The sequence below is a fragment of the Staurois parvus genome, unplaced genomic scaffold, assembly GCF_062004578.1.
Source record: "Staurois parvus isolate SC_StPar_1 unplaced genomic scaffold, SC_StPar_1.0 ptg000118l, whole genome shotgun sequence".
NCBI lineage: Eukaryota > Metazoa > Chordata > Amphibia > Anura > Ranidae > Staurois > Staurois parvus.
Genome location: NW_028317914.1, coordinates 7,370,652 through 7,390,263, shown reverse-complemented (window position 1 = coordinate 7,390,263; position 19,612 = coordinate 7,370,652). Strand labels below are relative to the sequence as shown.

The window sequence follows — 19,612 nt, the reverse complement described above, 5'->3', positions numbered from 1 at the left end:
GAAAGAAGACCGTGGAAGGCGTGGCTGCAAACTCCAGAGGCGGGGTTCTCAGAACTTGAAAGCCCGACGTTCTCAGATGAGCTGCCGCTCCTCTTCCTATGAAATGGGCTCCTCCCCTACTGCCTGGACATTGAAAATGATGACAGGGGCGGGGCACAAGGGAGGCGTTCTCAAAACTTGGACGCCTGACGTTCTCAGGTGAGTCCTGAGCGGCAGGAGAGATGTCCCAACTCCTCCCCCTAATGTTCAGGCCTCTCCCCTACTGAGAGAGAAGGCAGTGAGGGGCGAGGCGCTATAAACAGGGGGCGGGGTTTTAGAACTTCGAAGCCCAACGTTCTCAGGTGAGTCCTGAGCGGACAGGTGCGATGATGTCAGTGGGCGGGTCCCGGGAAGATGATTTCTCCCGGGGCGGGGCTCAGGTGAAACTTGGAAAGCAGACATGGCCGCCGGGAGGAGTGGGGGTGATCCCTGTGGATTCAGTGAGTACCGGGGGGGCTCGGGGCTGACCCCATCAAGCTTCACAATGCTGAGAAGGGGGATATTTAATGATGACAGAGCAGAGCCAGGTGCAGGGATGCCTAACAGCCAATCACACGTCAGTTGCATGTAATCTGATCAGTGATGGGGACACTTTGATTGGTTGTTGTAGTTTCCTTTCTTAGAAGCTGCAAACCTTTTATAACGACTTTTGATGTACTGGAAGAAATGTAGATGTAGCTTTATTTTAACACTATTAAATATATATATTTTTTTGTAGATTATTTTATATATTTTTCTCTGCATGGATTTACAACAGCTTTATGGGAGGCTGGGGCATTGGCTGTGTTAGCGCTGTAACATGGATCCTGCGGTCAGCACTGGGGCATCAGCCATGTGATTAGCACTGGTCATGTGATTAGCGCCTGGACATTGATCATGTGGTTGGCACTGGGGCATTGGCCATGTGATCAGCACTGTAGTACTGGTTGTGTGATCTTGGCCAGTAGATACTGGTGATGAAGGGGTACATCATGGCTCCACCTAAACCATCTTCAGATATTGTCCTTCCTACACCCCCCATCATTGGAGGTCCTGTCCCCTATGACTATGAATTATGCTGCACTCACATGATCTCTGAAGTTTTGAAGGTGCCTTCTGTAACCGTACTTGTTGTGTTCACTTACTATCTTCTAGATTGCAAATATTCTGAATGAAAAATTCCATGTGAATGCTGATTTTCACAGAGAGACTTTAGCTAGTGTTGTCCTACTGGAGAATGTGCGGTCTATATGATGGTGTGTGAACACATTATTAGCCCCCATGAGCGGGGAGGATAGGGGTCACAGAGATGCTGGATTAGGACAGGAGTGGAAGAACCTTCCCATGCTCTGCTCCGCTCCCCACCCTGACCCCCCTCACATATCGGCTGAAAGTGGACACTTGCACGCCACGGGACATGGTGCTCTGTGTGTCCATTCACAAACAGCTGTGGCTGGGTCCCGCCCCCCCACTGGCTCACAGACTGTGATTGACAGCAGTGGGAGCCAATGGCTCCTGCTGCTGTCTCAGCCAATGATGAGGGAGAGTCCTCAGAGAGCTGAGGTTCTCATGTGTATCACTGGATTGTGATGGGGCTCAGTTAAATATTAGGGGGCTGGGGGGGCTGATGCACACAGAAGGATTTTTACCTTCATGTATAGATTGTTAAAAACCTGGAGCCTTTACATCCACTTTAATTGTCAGGTGATTATTAAATAAGGCGAGAGGGGCATAGTCCAAATAATAAGCAGAGCCCTCCTAACCCTCTTTTATTGAACTGTATTGTTGCTGTATTGTCTCCCGTTATATTGTAAAGTGCTGAGCAAACTGTTGGTGCTATATAAATCCTGTATTAGTAATAATAATAGTAATGATCAAAGACATTTGAAGCGTTTTACATTTTTTTTTTACATTTTTTTTTCACTGGACATGTTTAATAGCAAAAAGTATTTTAAGTTTTTTTTTTTTCAATAGAACAAAAAATAAAAAGCGCACAGGTGATCAAATACTGCTGAAAGAAAGCTCTGTGGGGGGAAAAAAGGACATAAATTTATTTTGGGTGCAGCGTTGCATGACCGTGCAATTGTCAGTTAAAGTAACACAAGAAATGGCCTGGTCAGGAAGGGGGGGTAAACCCTCTGGAGGGCAAGTGGTTAAGTAAGAAGTTAGAACTCCTATTTAGTTTTTATTTCACTTTGGGGGGGATTTGTGTTTGAAGATCACTTTCACCAATACAAAGTGAGAGAAAATCTAAAATGATGTTGTTACTTAACAGGAATAGAAGGGAAAACTTCCACTGGGGACACTTGTTTGGTGACCACAATCTACAAGAGGACTTCTCTTTTTTGAGATGATTTCAAGCTGTAGTGTCTTGAGACACTAGATCATTAGAGGGGGTTTGTGAGTACACTAGAATAGAAGGTAGTTAACATACAACTGTAGTCCATGCCCAATAGTGGGGAACATGAGAAGATATGGCATTCAAAGTCTCTCGTTAGGTTACATATAGTTACATAGTTAGTCTGGCTGAAAAAAAGACAAAAGTCCATCCAGTTCAATCATATAAAAAAAAAAAAAAAAGTTCTAATCCTACACCCACAGTTGATCCAGAGTAAGGCAGAGAACCCAGCAAAGCATGATCCAATTTGCTACTCCAAGGGAAAATATTCCTTCCTGATCCCCCGAGAGGCAATCGGATATTCCCTGGATCAACTTTACCTCTAAATGTTAGTATCCAGTTATATTCTGTGTATCCAAGAAAGAATCCACACTTTTTTTTAAAGAAATCCATGGAGCTGGCCAGAACCAACTCTTAAGGGAGTCTATTCCACATTTTCACAGCTCTTACTGTGAAGAAACCTTTCCGTGTTTGGAGATGAAATCTCTTCTCCTCAGACGTAAAGAGTGCCCCCTTGTCCTCTGTGATTACCTCAGGGTGAATAACTCTACACCGAGTTCACTATATGAACCACTGATGTATTTATACATGTTGATCATATCCTCCCTTAATCTCCTCTTCTCAAGAGATAATACATTCAGTTCCTCTAATCTTTCCTCATAGCTGAGCTCCTCCATGCCTCTTATCAGTTTGGTTGCACTTCTCTGTACTTTCTCCACTTCCCCAATGTTCTTTTTGTGAATTGGTGCCCAAAACTGAACTGCATATTCCAGATGAGGTATTACTACTGATTTGTACAGGGGTAATATGATATCGCTCTGGAGTCTATACCTCTTTTAATACAAGAGAGGATTTTGCTCACTTTAGAAGCTGCAGCTTGGCATCGCATGCCATCATTAAGCTTGTGATCTACTAGAACTCCCAGATCCTTCTCCACCATTGATTCCCCCAGTTGTACCCCCCTAGTATGCATGATGCTTGCATATTCTTAGCCCCCAAGTGCAGAACCTTACATTTATCAACATTAAACCTCATTTGCCACATAGTTGCCCAATTAAACTGTGCATTGAGCTCGGCTTGTAAATTGGAGACATCCTGTAAGGACATCTGTGAAAAAGCTGAAGTTAAAGAGAGGATGGCTTCTACAAATGGATAATGATCCTAAACACACCTCGAAATCCACGGGGGATTACATCAAGAGGCGTAAACTGAAGGTTTTGCCATGGCCTTCACAATCTCCTGACCTCAACATAATTGAAAATCTATGGATAGACCTTAAATGAGCAGTGCGTGACAGACAGCCCAGAAATCTCAAAGAACTGGAAGACTTTTGTAAGGAAGAATGGGCAAAGATACCTCAAACAAGAATTGAAAGACTCTTGGCTGGCTACAAAAAGCGTTTACAAGCTGTGATACTTGCCAAAGGGGGCAGTACAAGATATTAACTCTGCAGGGTGCCCAAACTTTTGCAGACGCCATTTTTTTGTTTTCTGTTATTTTGAAAGTGTAAATGATGGAAATAAAATCTAACTTTTGTTGACATACAAGAATGTCTAATCTGTAATTTGATGCCTTTTGGAGATTTTTCCATCTTTCCTTGGCTTCTTCATGCACATTAATACAAATTTTTAGCTGGGGTGCCCAAACTTTCGATCCCCACTGTATATACAATCCCAACAAATATGGAGCATGGATGACTGCACCTCCAGCAATTCAAAGCAATTGACTTGTACAGTCAGGTCCATAAATATTGGGACATTGACACAATTCTAACATTTTTGGCTCTATACACCACCACAATGGATTTGAAATGAAATGAACAAGATGTGCTTTAACTGCAGACTGTCAGCTTTAATTTGAGGGTATTTACATTCAAATCAGGTGAACGGTGTAGGAATTACAACAGTTTGCATATATGCCTCCCACTTGTTAAGGGACCAAAAGTAATGGGACAGAATAATAATCATAAATCAAACTTTCACTTTTTAATACTTGGTTGCAAATCCTTTGCAGTCAATTACAGCCTGAAGTCTGGAACGCATAGACATCACCAGACGCTGGGTTTCATCCCTGGTGATGCTCTGCCAGGCCTCTACTGCAACTGTCTTCAGTTCCTGCTTGTTCTTGGGGCATTTTCCCTTCAGTTTTGTCTTCAGCAAGTGAAATGCATGCTCAATCGGATTCAGGTCAGGTGATTGACTTGGCCATTGCATAACATTCCACTTCTTTCCCTTAAACTCTTTGGTTGCTTTTGCAGTCTGCTTTGGGTCATTGTCCATCTGCACTGTGAAGCAGCGTCCAATGAGTTCTGAAGCATTTGGCTGAATATGAGCAGATAATATTGCCCAAAACACTTCAGAATTCATCCTGCTGCTTTTGTCAGCAGTCACATCATCAATAAATACAAGAGAACCAGTTCCATTGGCAGCCATACATGCCCACGCCATGACACTACCACCACCATGCTTCACTGATGAGGTGGTATGCTTAGGATCATGAGAAGTTCCTTTCCTTCTCCATACTCTTCTCTTCCCATCACTCTGGTACAAGTTGATCTTGGTCTCATCTGTCCATAGGATGTTGTTCCAGAACTGTGAAGGCTTTTTTAGATGTTGTTGGCAAACTCTAATCTGGCCTTCCTGTTTTTGAGGCTCACCAATGGTTTACATCTTGTGGTGAACCCTCTGTATTCACTCTGGTGAAGTCTTCTCTTGATTGTTGACTTTGACACACATACACCTACCTCCTGGACAGTGTTCTTGATCTGGCCAACTGTTGTGAAGGGTGTTTTCTTCACCAGGGAAAGAATTCTTCGGTCATCCACCACAGTTATTTTCCGTGGTCTTCCGGGTCTTTTGGTGCTGCTGAGCTCACCGGTGCGTTCCTTCTTTTTAAGAATGTTCCAAACAGTTGTTTTGTCCATGCCTAATGTTTTTGCTATCTCTCTGATGGGTTTGTTTTGTTTTTTCAGCCTAATGATGGCTTGCTTCACTGATAGTGACAGCTCTTTGGATCTCATCTTGAGAGTTGACAGCAACAGATTCCAAATGCAAATAGCACATTTGAAATGAACTCTGGACCTTTTATCTGCTCATTGTAATTGGGATAATGAGGGAATAACACACACCTGGCCATGGAACAGCTGAGAAGCCAATTGTCCCATTACTTTTGGTCCCTTAACAAATGGGAGGCACATATGCAAACTGTTGTAATTCCTACATCGTTCACCTGATTTGGATGTAAATACCCTCAAATTAAAGCTGACAGTCTGCAGTTAAAGCACATCTTGTTCGTTTCATTTCAAATCCATTGTGGTGGTGTATAGAGCCAAAAATGTTAGAATTGTGTCAATGTCCCAATATTTATGGACCTGACTGTATATCTTGTGAAGTGTTGTGGGGCAGCAGTCCCATGCCGTGAGCATTTTGTAGTGCTTTTCCTGGGCAGCTGTGGTTTTTAAACATTCCCAACCCTTTCTGAAACGAAACAAATGTTTGGCATTAGATACTGTTAAAGAACTGAAGCGCGCACATGCAAAGAAAAAAAAAAAAATCACTGACCGGTACAATTTTTATGATAGAAGAGACTCTCTGTCTTTTGTCATAATTGCTTCACCCTGTCTGTCAGAGTTAACGAACACGGACCCCCACATACGTCGCTCAGCCATCTGTGTGCATACATGGGAGTGACACGGACTCCAAGGCAAGGATTGGTCATGAATTCTTCCACTGATGCCAAGGATGGGACACTATTTCTCCTTTTACTGACCACAGGCACTGACACTTTTTTTTTTTTTTTTCCCTCCCATTGCCTAAGAGCGCTAACCTATGAGCTTGTCCCTGGAGATCATGCACAGTTTGTTGTCCTTCTTCAGCAAAGGTGATAATATACAGCCATCTATGATCTCTGCCCACCTTTACTGCGTAGCTATCATAGATATCCATGGATTGACTCATTTCTGAGTATTAGAGGTTTTACTTGATCACCGCCATGGTTTGAACTGATCAGTAAACTGCTTTCCTATTCTGAACTCTTTGTAATTGTGCCAAACCCGACTGCTCAATTTATATGTACAATTCCTCCTGGCATGTCTGCAGCCTACTTCTCACGTATTCTGTTCTGTGCAACCTCCCTCTCTAGGAAGTGCAGAGGGCGGAGCTCAGAACTAGGAACAGGTGACATGATGAAATCTCCCCAAAGGGATCATAGAAAACCCATAATAAAAAAAAAAAAAAAAGTGACCCACCCCCATTGGCTAGAGTTGGAATGTATGCCGTGCTGGAAGAGTATTTGCATGATCCTTGGGCTGGGGGGGAATTCTGGGAAAGGACCCCACAGCTGTCATTGCTGGCACCTTGGAATGGACAAATTCTCATTCATACAGGATTTATACCAGATTTTTAACATTTAGCTCTGTAGATATCATTTTATGGATGTCTATGACTGATCTTACCTTTTGTGTGTTATCTGCTGCTCAGTACACCTTACCTGGTTTTATTGGGGACGAGTATTCTGTTTTCTCCCTGCTACTCAATTAAGACGTAGTCATGTATTGTAGAGGAGAGATCACAGCTTCCACGCCCAGCCTGTATTGTGTGCTGTGAGACCTTACTCAGTCACTCTGATCCTTCAATCATGTAAATACATGGCTTGTATGAGTTTCCAGACTCCCCATGAGGAAGGAAGAAGACACAATGAGCCTCCTACATGAACATTCCCTGATTGTGTTGTTCACAGGGTAATGAGTTGCATGTCATGTACTGGAAATTTGAGGGAGCAACTGATTGCCTGGTACAGACACACGATTCTAGTTCCACCAGCAGCGCATTTTACTGCATAGCCTGCTGGCGTTCCATGTGAAGGCAGCGGTGTCCAAGCACTGTAACTTTTTAATTTTTGAATTTTTTTTTGTGCTTTTTGGGTGTTTTTTGTGTGTGTGTTTTTTTTTTTTTTTTTTTTTTTTTTTTTGAACTGTCAAAGTTGTGAAGTGACATTTCATTCAGTTCTATTGGTCCAGTGTGATCTAGTGGATTGCATGGCACCATGCAGCAATGTGGTGTGAACTGTCATGATGGAAAATTAGGCTTTTTGCCTTGTTATGAGATGGGATTGCATTAGCAAGGTTGCCCAGCACAGCCCAAGGCATCTGGTGTGAACAGGCCCAATGCCTTTTCGGTGGTTGGAATCCTAGCCTGGAAGCCTCTGTATTCCAATACACTGTAATCTCTGCAGTCATGCAAAGTTTCTATCAGTGCCCATCTCGGACTTATGTCCTGTGTGACACTAGACATCATGCACAGCCTTCCTCCCTGAGCTGACCATCATGAACATATCCCTGTAGGTGCCGTTGTGATGTCAACATCTCAATGACCATATGTTCTCCTTTGTGTTTTGTGGCTTTTTTTTTTTTTTGTTCCTTTCCTTTCTTTTTCAGCTCTGTCTCTTCTATCCTCTGTGCGGAGAATGGTGTACTTGTGTCCTTTGATGCCAAGTATCCCAGGGCGGGGGTCTTTGAAAAACAAGCAGGTGACATAGCCAACCAATCTCCACTGAAACATAATAAAAATTACTTCATATTGGAACAAGGTGGGGGCAAAGGGGCACCTGCCCTGGGCGCAGTGTTGAAGGGGTGCATTGGGAGCTTTGACTCTTCTTGCGTCTCAGTGACAGGACCAAAGCTGTCAGGTTCTGTTTTGGTCCACCCAGCACCTGTAAGACTATAGTATCCTTAGATCTTCGGGGTCTAGTCCCGGCTTTTCCTGTGTTCCGTTGGCTTGTGTCCCCACCCGCCGGCCAGCCCACCACATGTAAGCATTTAGTACCCATAGATCTGCCAGGTCTAGTCTCACAATTCATGCATGCACTGTTGGCTTCTGTCCCTGCTTCCCACCCCACCCATCATCTGTAGCACTCTTCTAGGCTTTGTTCTATAGGTCTGTTAAGTGGTGGGCAGTTACGGAAGCTGACAGTGGATGCAGGCCTAAACCCAGCAGATCTAAGGCTACTGAATGCTTGCATGTGATGGGCGGGCCGGCGTGTGAGGACCCAAGCCGACAGATAATGCAGGACTAGACCCGGCAGATCTAAGGCTACTAAATGCTTGTATGTGAAGGTCGGGCCGGTGTGTGAGGACCCAAGCCAACAGATAATGCAGGACTAGACCCGGCAGATCTAGGGGTACTGAATGCTTACATGTGATGGGCGGGCCGGCGTGTGAGGACCCAAGCCGACAGATAATGCAGGACTAGACCCGGCAGATCTAGGGGTACTGAATGCTTACATGTGATGGGCGGGCCGGCGTGTGAGGACCCAAGCCGACAGATAATGCAGGACTAGACCCGGCAGATCTAAGAATCGTTAAGACTTACAGGTGGTGGGTGGGCTGGCGGGCCAGCAGGCAGGGATGGAGGCTGACAGAAGATACTGGGACCAGATATAAAAACACTGAAGTTACAGGTACGATGCAGTTTCAGTGCAGGATTTGAGCACTGTGGATGTGATTGCTAATTTGGAGAGGACTCGGTGGACTTTTTCAATAGTTGTTAAATGATGGTTAACATGTTTCTGCTACTTTTACCTACAGGAAAGCTTTTAATAAAGCTTACCTGTAGGTAAAATGAATATCTCCTGAACATGCACCATTTAGGAGATATTCCAGTGAGCAACAGCCGATGATGTCAATGGCGCATGTGCTCTGAAGGGACGGCATACTCATGCTGTCCTTTCTGAGCTCTGTGAGGCTGTCACGGCTGCCGCACAGAGCTCAGAAAGGACAGCATGAGTATGCCGTCCCTTCAGAGCACATGCGCCATTCAAAGAACAAGAGCCTGTAAACCTGGAAGGAAGGCCAGGTAAAGATGGCAGCGCCTACAGTGATGACCGCACACCACTGGAGGGTTTCGTTTCAAGGTAAGCCACTCATAATGTGCTAGTATCTGATGCATACTAACACATTATGATTTTGCCTTTCCAAGGGAACTTTTTTTTATTATTGGAGGAAATTTGTTACAGCATTAAAGTTGCTTTGTGATATAGTTGTGTTTTTTGTTTCTTAGTGCATTTTCTTATAGCTATTATGCCAAATTCACACCTATGCGTTTGATGTGGCTTGCTTTTGTGCAGGCACAGCAGCCCATTCATTTGTTCAAAAAAAATTTTTGAATGTTCTCATCACTGTGGTCAAAAATTAATGCCGATTTGACACCCACTAACAATCAGAAAATTGAATGTTCTTAACCACTAGCCTACAGGGCACTTATACCCCCTTCCTGCCCAGGCCAATTTCCAGCTTTCAGCGCTGTCACACTTTGAATGACAATTGTGCGGTCATGCAACACTGAACCCATATGAAATTTTTAGCATTTTTTTGAGACAGAGCTTTCTTTTGGTGGTATTTAATCACCTCTGGGATTTTTATTTTTTCTTAAACCAAAAACCACTGACAATTTTGAAAAAAAAGTTTTTTCTTAGTTTTTGTTATACAGTTTTGTAAATAAGTGATTTTTCTCCTTCACTGATGTGCGCTAATGAGGCTGCACTGATGGGCACTGATAGGCTGCACTGATAGGCGGCACTGATGAGGAGGCACTGGTAGGTTGCACTGATGGGCATTGACAGGCATCACTGATGCATGGCACTGATACGCAGCACTGACTGGCACTGATGCGCACTGGTAGGCGACATTGGCACTGATAGGTGGCACTGATAGGTGGCACTGATAGGTGGCACTGATAGGTGACATTGAAAGTCAGCTCACATGGGCACTGATATGTGGCATTGATGTGCACTGATGGGCACTGAGCACTGACAGGTGGCACTTCTGGGGCCACACTGATCAGGGCACACTGATCATCAGTGCCCTGATGATCAGTGTACATGTCTCCTCCACGGAAAGCCGATTACCGGCTCTCCTCTCCTCTCGAGCTGTCAGCGTGGCAGCTCGAGAGGAAAGAAATACGGATAACCGGCATTTCCCTGTTTACATGTGATCAGCTGTGATTGGACACAGCTGATCACATGACCGAGCCGACATCTTCGGCTCTTTCGCTGCGCGCTCCCTGAGCCGCGCATGCGCAGTGAGAATGGTAGGACGTCATATGACGTCCTATCAGAATGAGAGAACCACCTTGCGCCCGTCATTGTACTATAGGGCGGGCAGAAGGTGGTTAAAACTAAAAAATTTCAGAAACATTCTACTAATATATGGCCAGCCTTTAGACCTGCTGGGGTGGCTTCAGCAGGAAAGTGTGGCATTCCATGTTCAGCAACCTGTTCAGATTTATGCTTTCTAAGCCTTCAAATGTCTCTTGTTGACCAATTTTGCATTTTCTTCATTTGTATAAATACTCTTCTTACAGAACATATACAGTACTTGACATTCAGCTTTGAGAACATATGTACACATGTAAATTTTGTTGTCCCACAATAAGAAAAGTGGTCTTGATTGAAATCTACAAAAACTCTATCCATTTTCAGTAAACCTCAACAGGACAGTTTGAAAAAGCTGAAGGAGAGCAGCAAACAATCTCTGGTCACAGACTTGCTAAATGGGGAAAATGTTTGTACTTTCATCTTGAAAGCATATGAATGGGTTATATGTACAGGTTTACTATGACTGTTTTGTTAGTCATTTTCAATACAATGAAAACCTAAGCCTTTGTTTTACTGTTCGTTAGGCCTGGAGAAGGGGCCCCGGCAGTTGATGAGAGCTGGTATTGCCCTGATCTTTGTGGGCCATATCAATTTTATCTTGGGAGCCATTGTTCATGGAACCGTATTAAGGCATGTGGCCAATCCAGAGAAGAGGGTGAGCCCGGAATATTGCACCGCCAATATCATCTCTGTTGTGTCCGGACTGTTGGTGAGTGGGGATTGGGGGGGGGGGGGGGCATTATTAAGAATTATGTCTGTGCAGTGTGTTGCATTATAGTGATCTATTCATTATGATGGTATTGCCACTTTAGGCACTTTTTCCAATGCATACCAATGCAGCACAGTGGTGTGAATGGAACTCACAGGAATATTGCCTTGGTAGGCTGGCCAGCACATATGGTTTCTATGGACCCATAATAAATTAATATACTAAAAAAAGGCCTATGCAGTCAAAATCACATACACATATTTTAAATCCACATATAGTATACAGTTTATAATTAATATATAAATCTACATAGGCCTGTCCAGTAGGGTATATAGTAATCACCGGTCTTCAGGGCGGACTGTGAGAGGAGAGGAGTTCGTCACGCTGCCCCGCCTACATCCTGGCTGCCCCGCCTACACCCTGACAGCCAATGTTTGCCACGCTCCGCGGACCGGATTAAAAGGTCCACCGGGCCGTAGTTTGCCCATTGCTGGGCTAGCTGCAGAGTCCTGACTTTTGGGGTGGCCGCCCGAGAGGAGGGAGGGGAGCGGGCGCCCGGCACACAGAAGAGCCGCATTAAAGTCTGTAAAGAGCCGCATGTGGCTCACGAGCCACGGCTTGCCGACCACTGTTCTATGCTATTTGTTTCGATCTCAACAGGGATTCCTGTGCTAAGCTGATAATGGCTTCTATGAAGTACCAAAATTGATTTGTGGATATTGACCCCTCAAGTATGCACTTTGAATACTCCAAAAGTTGGATATGGCGTTGCTCTAATACACGCCACCCTCTTGTGGGGTTTCACAAAAAAAAAATACATATGTTAGAAGTATGCAAAGCATACAGTATTTTTGTACAGACAAATGTGATGTGAAGAAGAAAGGTAGGGTTCTGTGGAACTATAGAGTACCTCCTGAGGTTACTAGGGGTTCCTTGAGCAGTGAGCAATGCTAGATCTCACCATTGCTGATCACCAATGCAAGGGGTCATTTTTCAACTGATCATTAATGCTAGAGGACACCATGATTTCTTCCATATGCTTTTCCTTTATGCAGCTATTTTATTTCAACAGTTGTACTGAAAATAATTTTGTAGGAGGTTGATAGAAAAACCCTGGGTATTCTGTAGTTATGTTACTGTACCATAAGCTGTAGGTTTAGCAGGGTTCTTCAGGATCCTGAAGGTTATTTCAGGGGTTCCTCAAGGCCAATGTGGTTTTAAAAGGCTGGTATAGACAAAAGTGGCAGTCTCTCTGTATATGTTATCATCCATCTGCAATGATTATATGACCAGTAATATGGTTCTCCCTAAAGTAGTTCTTCACCTAGTAGAGGGTGCGTGTGTAGGTTCTTTTAAAAACCTGTATAAAATTAACAAAGTCTCACCATATGATGCTATCCATAGGTACGATTACATCAGATATTACTACAGTGCACCATTCTGAAAGAAGGAAGTGCCACCCAGGTCTCAATATGACCTTGTCTTTAGGCATGGTACATGCCAGATAGAATTTGTTAGTTCTCCAGCATAGCCTTGCCTTGGAGCTACACCTCCAATTCACCATTTTTTTTTTTTTTTTCACCAGCAGATTTTTGGATGGCAGATTGCATCTGCAAACTAATTCTACTGTGCCTAAAGAGATATAGACATATTGAGACCTGGATGGAACATCTTTCTTTCATAATTCATAGAGTGGTGAACTGTTTAAAATATTTTAGTATTTTTTTTCTTTTCCCTGTACAATATGTGAACTTGCCAGGAAACCAGAATTGTTATTAGGAAGCCTGTATTAGTGCTGGCAGTATGAATGCTCCACATAGTCTATGGTCCTATGTTTACCTTTTTTATTCCCTTCAATGTTCCAATCTGGTTGCTATAGAAAACTGAGAATGAGCCTAGTCCTAAAAGCACAGACGCAAACATTGCGATATAACCATCTTTTTCTCTGTATGGATTTCCCTTAAACAATAAAATAAAATATTTACTTGCTACTTTTAAACTTTTTTTATTTCTCTTGTACCCTCCCATATTGAATAAACTTGCCCCTGTAGTCAATTTATGCACCTTTTACCAGACTTTAGTTGTTAATACTAAATTCTTTTTTATTGACACTTTGTAAGTGACTTCTGTACAGCAAAGTTAGCTGAAAAGTCATTTAACCTTTACTAACTTTCACTGTTTTAGTGAAATGTTCAATATATTGAATGTTTTCTGTGTTCTGCAGAGCATCACTACGGGGATCTGCGCTATCTTGGCCTCCAGGAACATTGCAAGAGCCAAACTTGTAAGTGACAAAATTTGTGAATGTGTGCCATCTCTTTTCTCCCATGAATTCTTTGTTTGATCAGAGTTCTGCCTTACAGCACTAGGGTACTCTGCTCGAATCCCAACCAGGACCATGGCGCTTGCATGGGTCTCCTCCCACGCGCCAAAGACAGGCTAGGTTATTTGCCCCTAATATGTCCATATGAGGTAGGCACCTCAGATTGTAAGCCCGTTGAGTGCAAGGTCTGATCTGTATGTACAATATATGGTAAATAGCTGGTGCTATAGAATTACCTGTAGTGATAAGTGGAATGAGACCAGTGTAGTAATTGACCATAGCCCCCAGTCAGGTTTCATTTTGCCTTGGTAAAAAGAGAAGGAAGCTAGTTGCTGTGGACAACCCTTCACTTTCTCTAGATTTGTTCCTGTGCTTATATTCTGTCCCCTAGAATGACCATATACCCTACTGTATTAGCAAGCAGTGTGACCAATCTTAGAAAACAGCCTACTGCCAAGGAGCAGAGAGGCAGAACAGTGTTTGTGTCTATTCACCTTTTGTCTATGGTAGCCTATTCTACCTCCGTCCTAAATCTTTCCTTATGTCTTGGTTTACCACTCTTCTCCTCCTTTCATCTCTTCTTTTTTTTTTTTTTTTTTTTTTTTTTTTTCTAAATTGGGACTATTTTAGTTTTATGTCATCAACATGTTGCTTGTATCCATACAGCACTGGGCCCTCTTGGTCCTCTCCTTGCTGAACGCTCTGCTATCGGCTGCCTGTTTTGTGGGTCTCGTCTTATCCATCTCGCTTACAATTGCCGATGGAGGCAAGAACCTCATATCTGGATGTAATGCCACCGTCCTCCCTGCGGACACCCGCTCTGTCATCATGAGTAATGAGTGCCCCTTCGACACTACACGAATCTATGTGAGTTTCTGGCATGACTGGTTATATATGTTGGGTTGTTTGTTTTATTTAAATTTTGAATATGTAGATTTAAAACTCTTCTCCAGGAAGATGACTAAATACACAGTTGACAAATGTCTATGCAAATTATATTACCTGCCATAAGATTTGGAATTCTGCATTCTTGTGATTAACACCACCGCCACACTCCATAGCCAAGCAAGGCAATTACTGGTTTAGTGCTACAGCTTTTTGTATCTTCTCTCTGCCTATAGGACATGATGGTGGGGATGATTAAATGTTCAATAAGTTACCTTGAAGTGGAGAGGATACACAAAGTGAAGCAAAGCAGGACCATGCGATAGGGCTGTGGTCATGCAGTTAGTGAATCACAAGTCTGGCTGAACAGAATTCTGTCCCTTGGCAGGTTGTGTCTTTAGATGATTGCCTGATGTTTTAGTTGGACCTATTATGATATAGCAGACCACTTCAGCTATGGGAAATGGTTATAATTCATGCTTGTTGCAACTTAAATATAACAAGCAGTCTTCGATGATAACACTTTGATTCAGCATCACAGTATGATATAAAAATACAGCCCAGTAAGATTTCTATTTTGACTGAAAAGTCAATTGAAATGCTTGTAGTATGGGCACTTCATATGGACCTTTTTATCCTATTTTACCTTTTCATTACCTACAATCCTGCAATCTGGTTGCTATTGAAAACTGTGAACAAACCTTGTTCTAAAAGCACGAACGTGAATATGACCTGCCATGTGACAATCCCCTCCATTCCACAGCACAGCTCCAGGCTGCCATTGGGGAGCTAGATACCGAACAGACATGGTGGGCTATATTTATTTTAATGATTATTATAGAAAATAATTAAATACCCTGTGCTGCCCCTAATAACTCAATTCTAATAGAATAGCTCCCACTAAAATGTGCAGTCACCATACTCAAAAAGACAAAATGAACAAGTACATATAGTGAAGTGCTCCAATCAATGCATTTCACAATATACTAATTATTTAACTAAAGTATATAAATGTGTAAATTCAATAAACCCACACCAAATACCACGTGAACATTTTTTTTTGCTTGGCGAGAAAATGTATATGCCCCAAAAGTCTCACACTCTTGTGTAAATCACATCAAAAATTTCAATGCATTAAGAACATAAATGATAGTAGGTCTGCAATCTTCTACACTTGTCACCCAGGTCTGCATAAAGTATTAGTAAACCCACAACCATAAAATCAGTTTGTATATGCAGTGAAGCATGCTTGTTATACTCACTGTGGAACCTACGGGGTTAATCCTCTGCATTGTGTAAAAAGGCTGTTTGATCCTTTCTCCTCTGATTCTCCTTGTTGAAATGACCACCTGATACAGACTGAATCCTAGTCACATACACATGTTCACTGTGGTGTGTGTTGCTAGAGAGGTTTTTTTTTTTTTTTTCTTTGGAGAGTGCTTATGACCAGCATAGGGCCAAGCAGCACTGTCAAGACAGAGGTCAGGGGTTTCACATCCTCCTAGAGCAGAAAGAAAACTCCTCCTACAGTCTTTAACCAGTGCTCTACTAAAGTCACAAGACTGATATATACTGCTGATGAGAAAAGGTATTTAGCAGTTTATATTTACTAAAATAATTGCATTTCCATGTTATGTGTACTGTGGGAGACCAGATGCAGGGTCCTGGGTTTAGTAACAGTTTAAGGATGTACCCTCACCTCCTGTGATGGATCTTGGTAATGAGTAAAAGGTCTGATATTGCTTTTTAATAGATGCACTCTCCAGTTCTCCTCCTCCACATAGGTCTCTTCCTTCAGGGGACTCATATAGAAACGCAAAAAAACTTCAGAGTGCATACCATGACAGACCGATCCAAATACTGTCCTGGGCTCGACCAACGTGATGACATCAGCGAACCATGCCCACTTGACGCATTGCATCCCTTCTGACTTTTTTGCTTTATTTAGATTAGTATGTTGTGGAATCTGTTGTTGTTTTTGGTACGCTTAATGTATTGATTGGAGCACTTCATTATATTTACTCGTTCAATATGATGAAAAGGCCACCATTTTGTCTTTTTTGAGCTGGGGTGACAGATCACTTTTTTGTATCGGCCACAACACAGGGAGAACTGAGCATTTCATGCAGGAGCCAGAGTCTGGTGTTTGGCAGATTGCCCTTTTGCGAGTTGGTTGTATGAACAACTGTGCACTTAGTGAGGATAAACCTTGATTTTTTTTTTTTTTTTTTTTAAGCGCATTCAGTTAGTGTGATTGAACCAAAAAGCAAACATTTATTGTATTTCCGCTTATCAATTCTTAGATGCAATTGCTGCATTCATTCATTTTCTGTTAATAGGCTTTCTTCTTTTTATACAGTGAAGGAAATGCGTATTTGATCCCTTGTTGATTTTGAATGTTTGCCCACTCACAAAGAAATGATCAGTCTAAAAATTGAATGGTAGGTGTATTGTAACACAGACAGAATAGCAACAAAAAATTAAAAAGAAATGCATGTCTAACAAATGATGCACTGATTTGCATGTTCATGAGGGAAATAAGTATTTGATCCCCTTCACAAAACATGACTTGGTACTTGGTGGCAAATCCCTTGTTGACAATCCGAGGTTAGACGTTTCCTGTAGTTGGCCACCAGGTTTGCACACATCTCAGGGGGGATTTTGGCCCACTCCTCTTGGCAGATCCTCTCCAAGTCATTAAGGTTTGGTAGCTGAAGTTTGGCAACTCGAACTTTCAGATCCCTCCACAGATTTTCAATCGGATTAAGGTCTGGAGACTGGCTAGGCCACTCCAGGACCTTAATGTGCTGCTTCTTGAGCCACTCCTTTGTTGCCTTGGCCATGTGTATTGGGTCATTGTCATGCTGGAACACCCATCCACGACCCATTTAATGCCCTGGCTCAGGGAAGAAGGTTCTCGCCCAAGATTTGGTGGTACATTGCCCCGTCCATCGTTCCTTTGATGCGGTGCAGTTGTCCTGTCCCCTTAGCAGAAAAACACCCCCAAAGCAGAATGTTTCCATCACCATGTTTGACAGTTGGGGTGGTGTTCTTGGGGTCATAGACAGCATTCCTCCTCCTCCAAACACGACGAGTAGAGTTGATGCCAAAGAGCTCGATTTTGGTCTCATCTGACCACAACACTTTCAACCAGTCCTCCTCTGCATCATTCAGATGTTCAGTGGCAAACTTCAGACGGGCCTGGACATGTACTTTCTTGAGCAGAGGGACCTTGCGGGCACTGCAGGATTTCAATCCTTGTCGGTGTAGTGTGTTACCAATTGTTTTCTTGGTGACTGTGAACCCAGCTGCCTGGAGATCATTAAGATCCTCACGTGTAGTTCTGGGATGATTTCTCACTGTTCTCATGATCGTTGACACTCCATGAGGTGAGATCTTGCATGGTGCATCAGACCTAGGGAGACTGACAGTTGTTTTGTGTTTCTTCCATTTGCGAATGATTGCACCAACGGTTGTCACCTTCTCACCAAGCTGCTTGGCGATCGTTTTGTAGCCCAGTCCAGCCTTGTGTAGGTCTGCAATCTTGTCCCCAACATCATTGGACAACTCTTTTGGTCTTTGCCATGGTGGAGAGTTTGGAATCTGATTGCTCCTGTGGACAGGTGTCTTTCATACAGGTAACAAAATGAGAGCAGCACTCCCTTTAAGTGACTGCTTCTAATCTCAGCTTGTTACCTGTATGAAAGACACCTGGTAGCCAGAAATCCTGCTGAATGATAGGGGATCAAATACTTATTTCCCTTTTTATGAGCATGCAAATCCGTGCATAATTTGTTAGAATAGCAGCAAAAAGTTCAAAAGAAATGCATGTCTGTCTCTGTGTTAAATACACCTACCATTCGATTTTTAGAGTGATCATTTGTGAGTGGGCAAACATTCAAAATCGGCAGGGGATCAAATACTTATTTCCTTCACTGTATCTGGTGATCTGACCAGTAAGTCTGTTTTTCGGAAGAACAAGCTCTCCAGCAGAATCCGTTACAAAGATGAGACAAAGAATTACCCCTGGCAGGGGTGCTTACAATGATCTGTTTTATTTATTTAAAAATGTATCGCAAAAGGGGAAAAAAATGGCTGTAACTGCTTTTAAAGTGTTAGCTGGAGTTTGACTTCAATTTGTTAGTGTATCTACATTAACAATGCTGCTGTCCAATTGTGCCCCCTGTGCTCCTTCATCCAGAGTGGGGTCACTCTAATACATGCTACTGGCCAGATCATCAGGTGAAAGCAGAGGAGGATAAAAAGGAAACTAATGCTGCTACACAAAGGTATTATATCTTTAATCACTTACTGAGTATGCAGCTTCTTTTTTTATTTCTTGCCTGAGTTTCATGTGTTTTCAGTTTAGGCTGGTGCCATGATCACTGTCCCAGTGTTCCTGTTTCAGGTGGGCTCTGTTCTTTTGCAGTGTCCTATGACGCCATCCTTGCATGCAGGGACTAGCATTGCATCTCTCTATAGCAATCAATCAATAGGTCTGTCAAACACACAGCCCCATAGCCTAGAATGACAAAGCACTCTTCCCCCTGCAAAACTCCCATCCACCCCACCTTCTCCAAGCTAATGGAATGGCTGGAGCATGCACTGTTCACTATTGATGATTTCTTTTGAAGAGCAGAAGAGGGTTTATTACTACTTCCACAGCTTTCCTTGTAAATATGAAGCCAGTTTGACTGTTTTATTTCTGTTGGACTATGCTTCTGAATTGCAAAAAATGGTAGAGGGAGGAAATGATAAACTGCCTATAGCAACTCATCGGTCTCCAGATGTGCTTGGTTACCCATCAGAACCACCAATCTTCCTCAGTCTACCTTCAGTATTCATATATTTCATATATTTGCATCGTACCTATTGATGTCTCTTCTTTATCTGTGCAGGACACAACCCTTGCTCTCTGGTTCCCCTCCATGTTCCTGTCTGCAGTGGAGGTTGCACTGTCTATCCGCTTCTGTGTTGTGGCATTCATATTGAGGGGCATTGGCCCATGTGGAGAGACTTACCTCAGAGAAAAGGTATATGCCAAATACAATGGGGTTAATAAAAGTGTCTAAGAGAACTTTTCTGTCTGGGGGGCCAGAATCCTCTTTACTTTATCATACAACCTGAT

General features: G+C 42.9%; 1 protein-coding gene across 2 annotated transcripts in view; it reads left to right on the top strand.

The window, feature by feature from the left end:
* Window positions 1-119: 119 nt before the first annotated feature.
* KRTCAP3 (keratinocyte associated protein 3) overlaps window positions 120-19,612 on the top strand; it is a 22,209-nt gene continuing 2,716 nt past the window's right edge. The window contains exons 1-5 of one of the 2 annotated variants that reach the window (XM_089672049.1): window positions 120-198; window positions 11,092-11,276; window positions 13,501-13,560; window positions 14,266-14,466; window positions 19,383-19,517. In XM_089672049.1, coding sequence (XP_089528175.1) covers window positions 11,118-11,276; window positions 13,501-13,560; window positions 14,266-14,466; window positions 19,383-19,517 — 555 coding nt within the window. In that variant the 5' untranslated portion in view covers window positions 120-198; window positions 11,092-11,117. Of the gene's footprint in view, window positions 199-403; window positions 480-11,091; window positions 11,277-13,500; window positions 13,561-14,265; window positions 14,467-19,382; window positions 19,518-19,612 lie in introns of those variants that run through there. The other variant, XM_089672048.1, reaches the window with a different exon arrangement.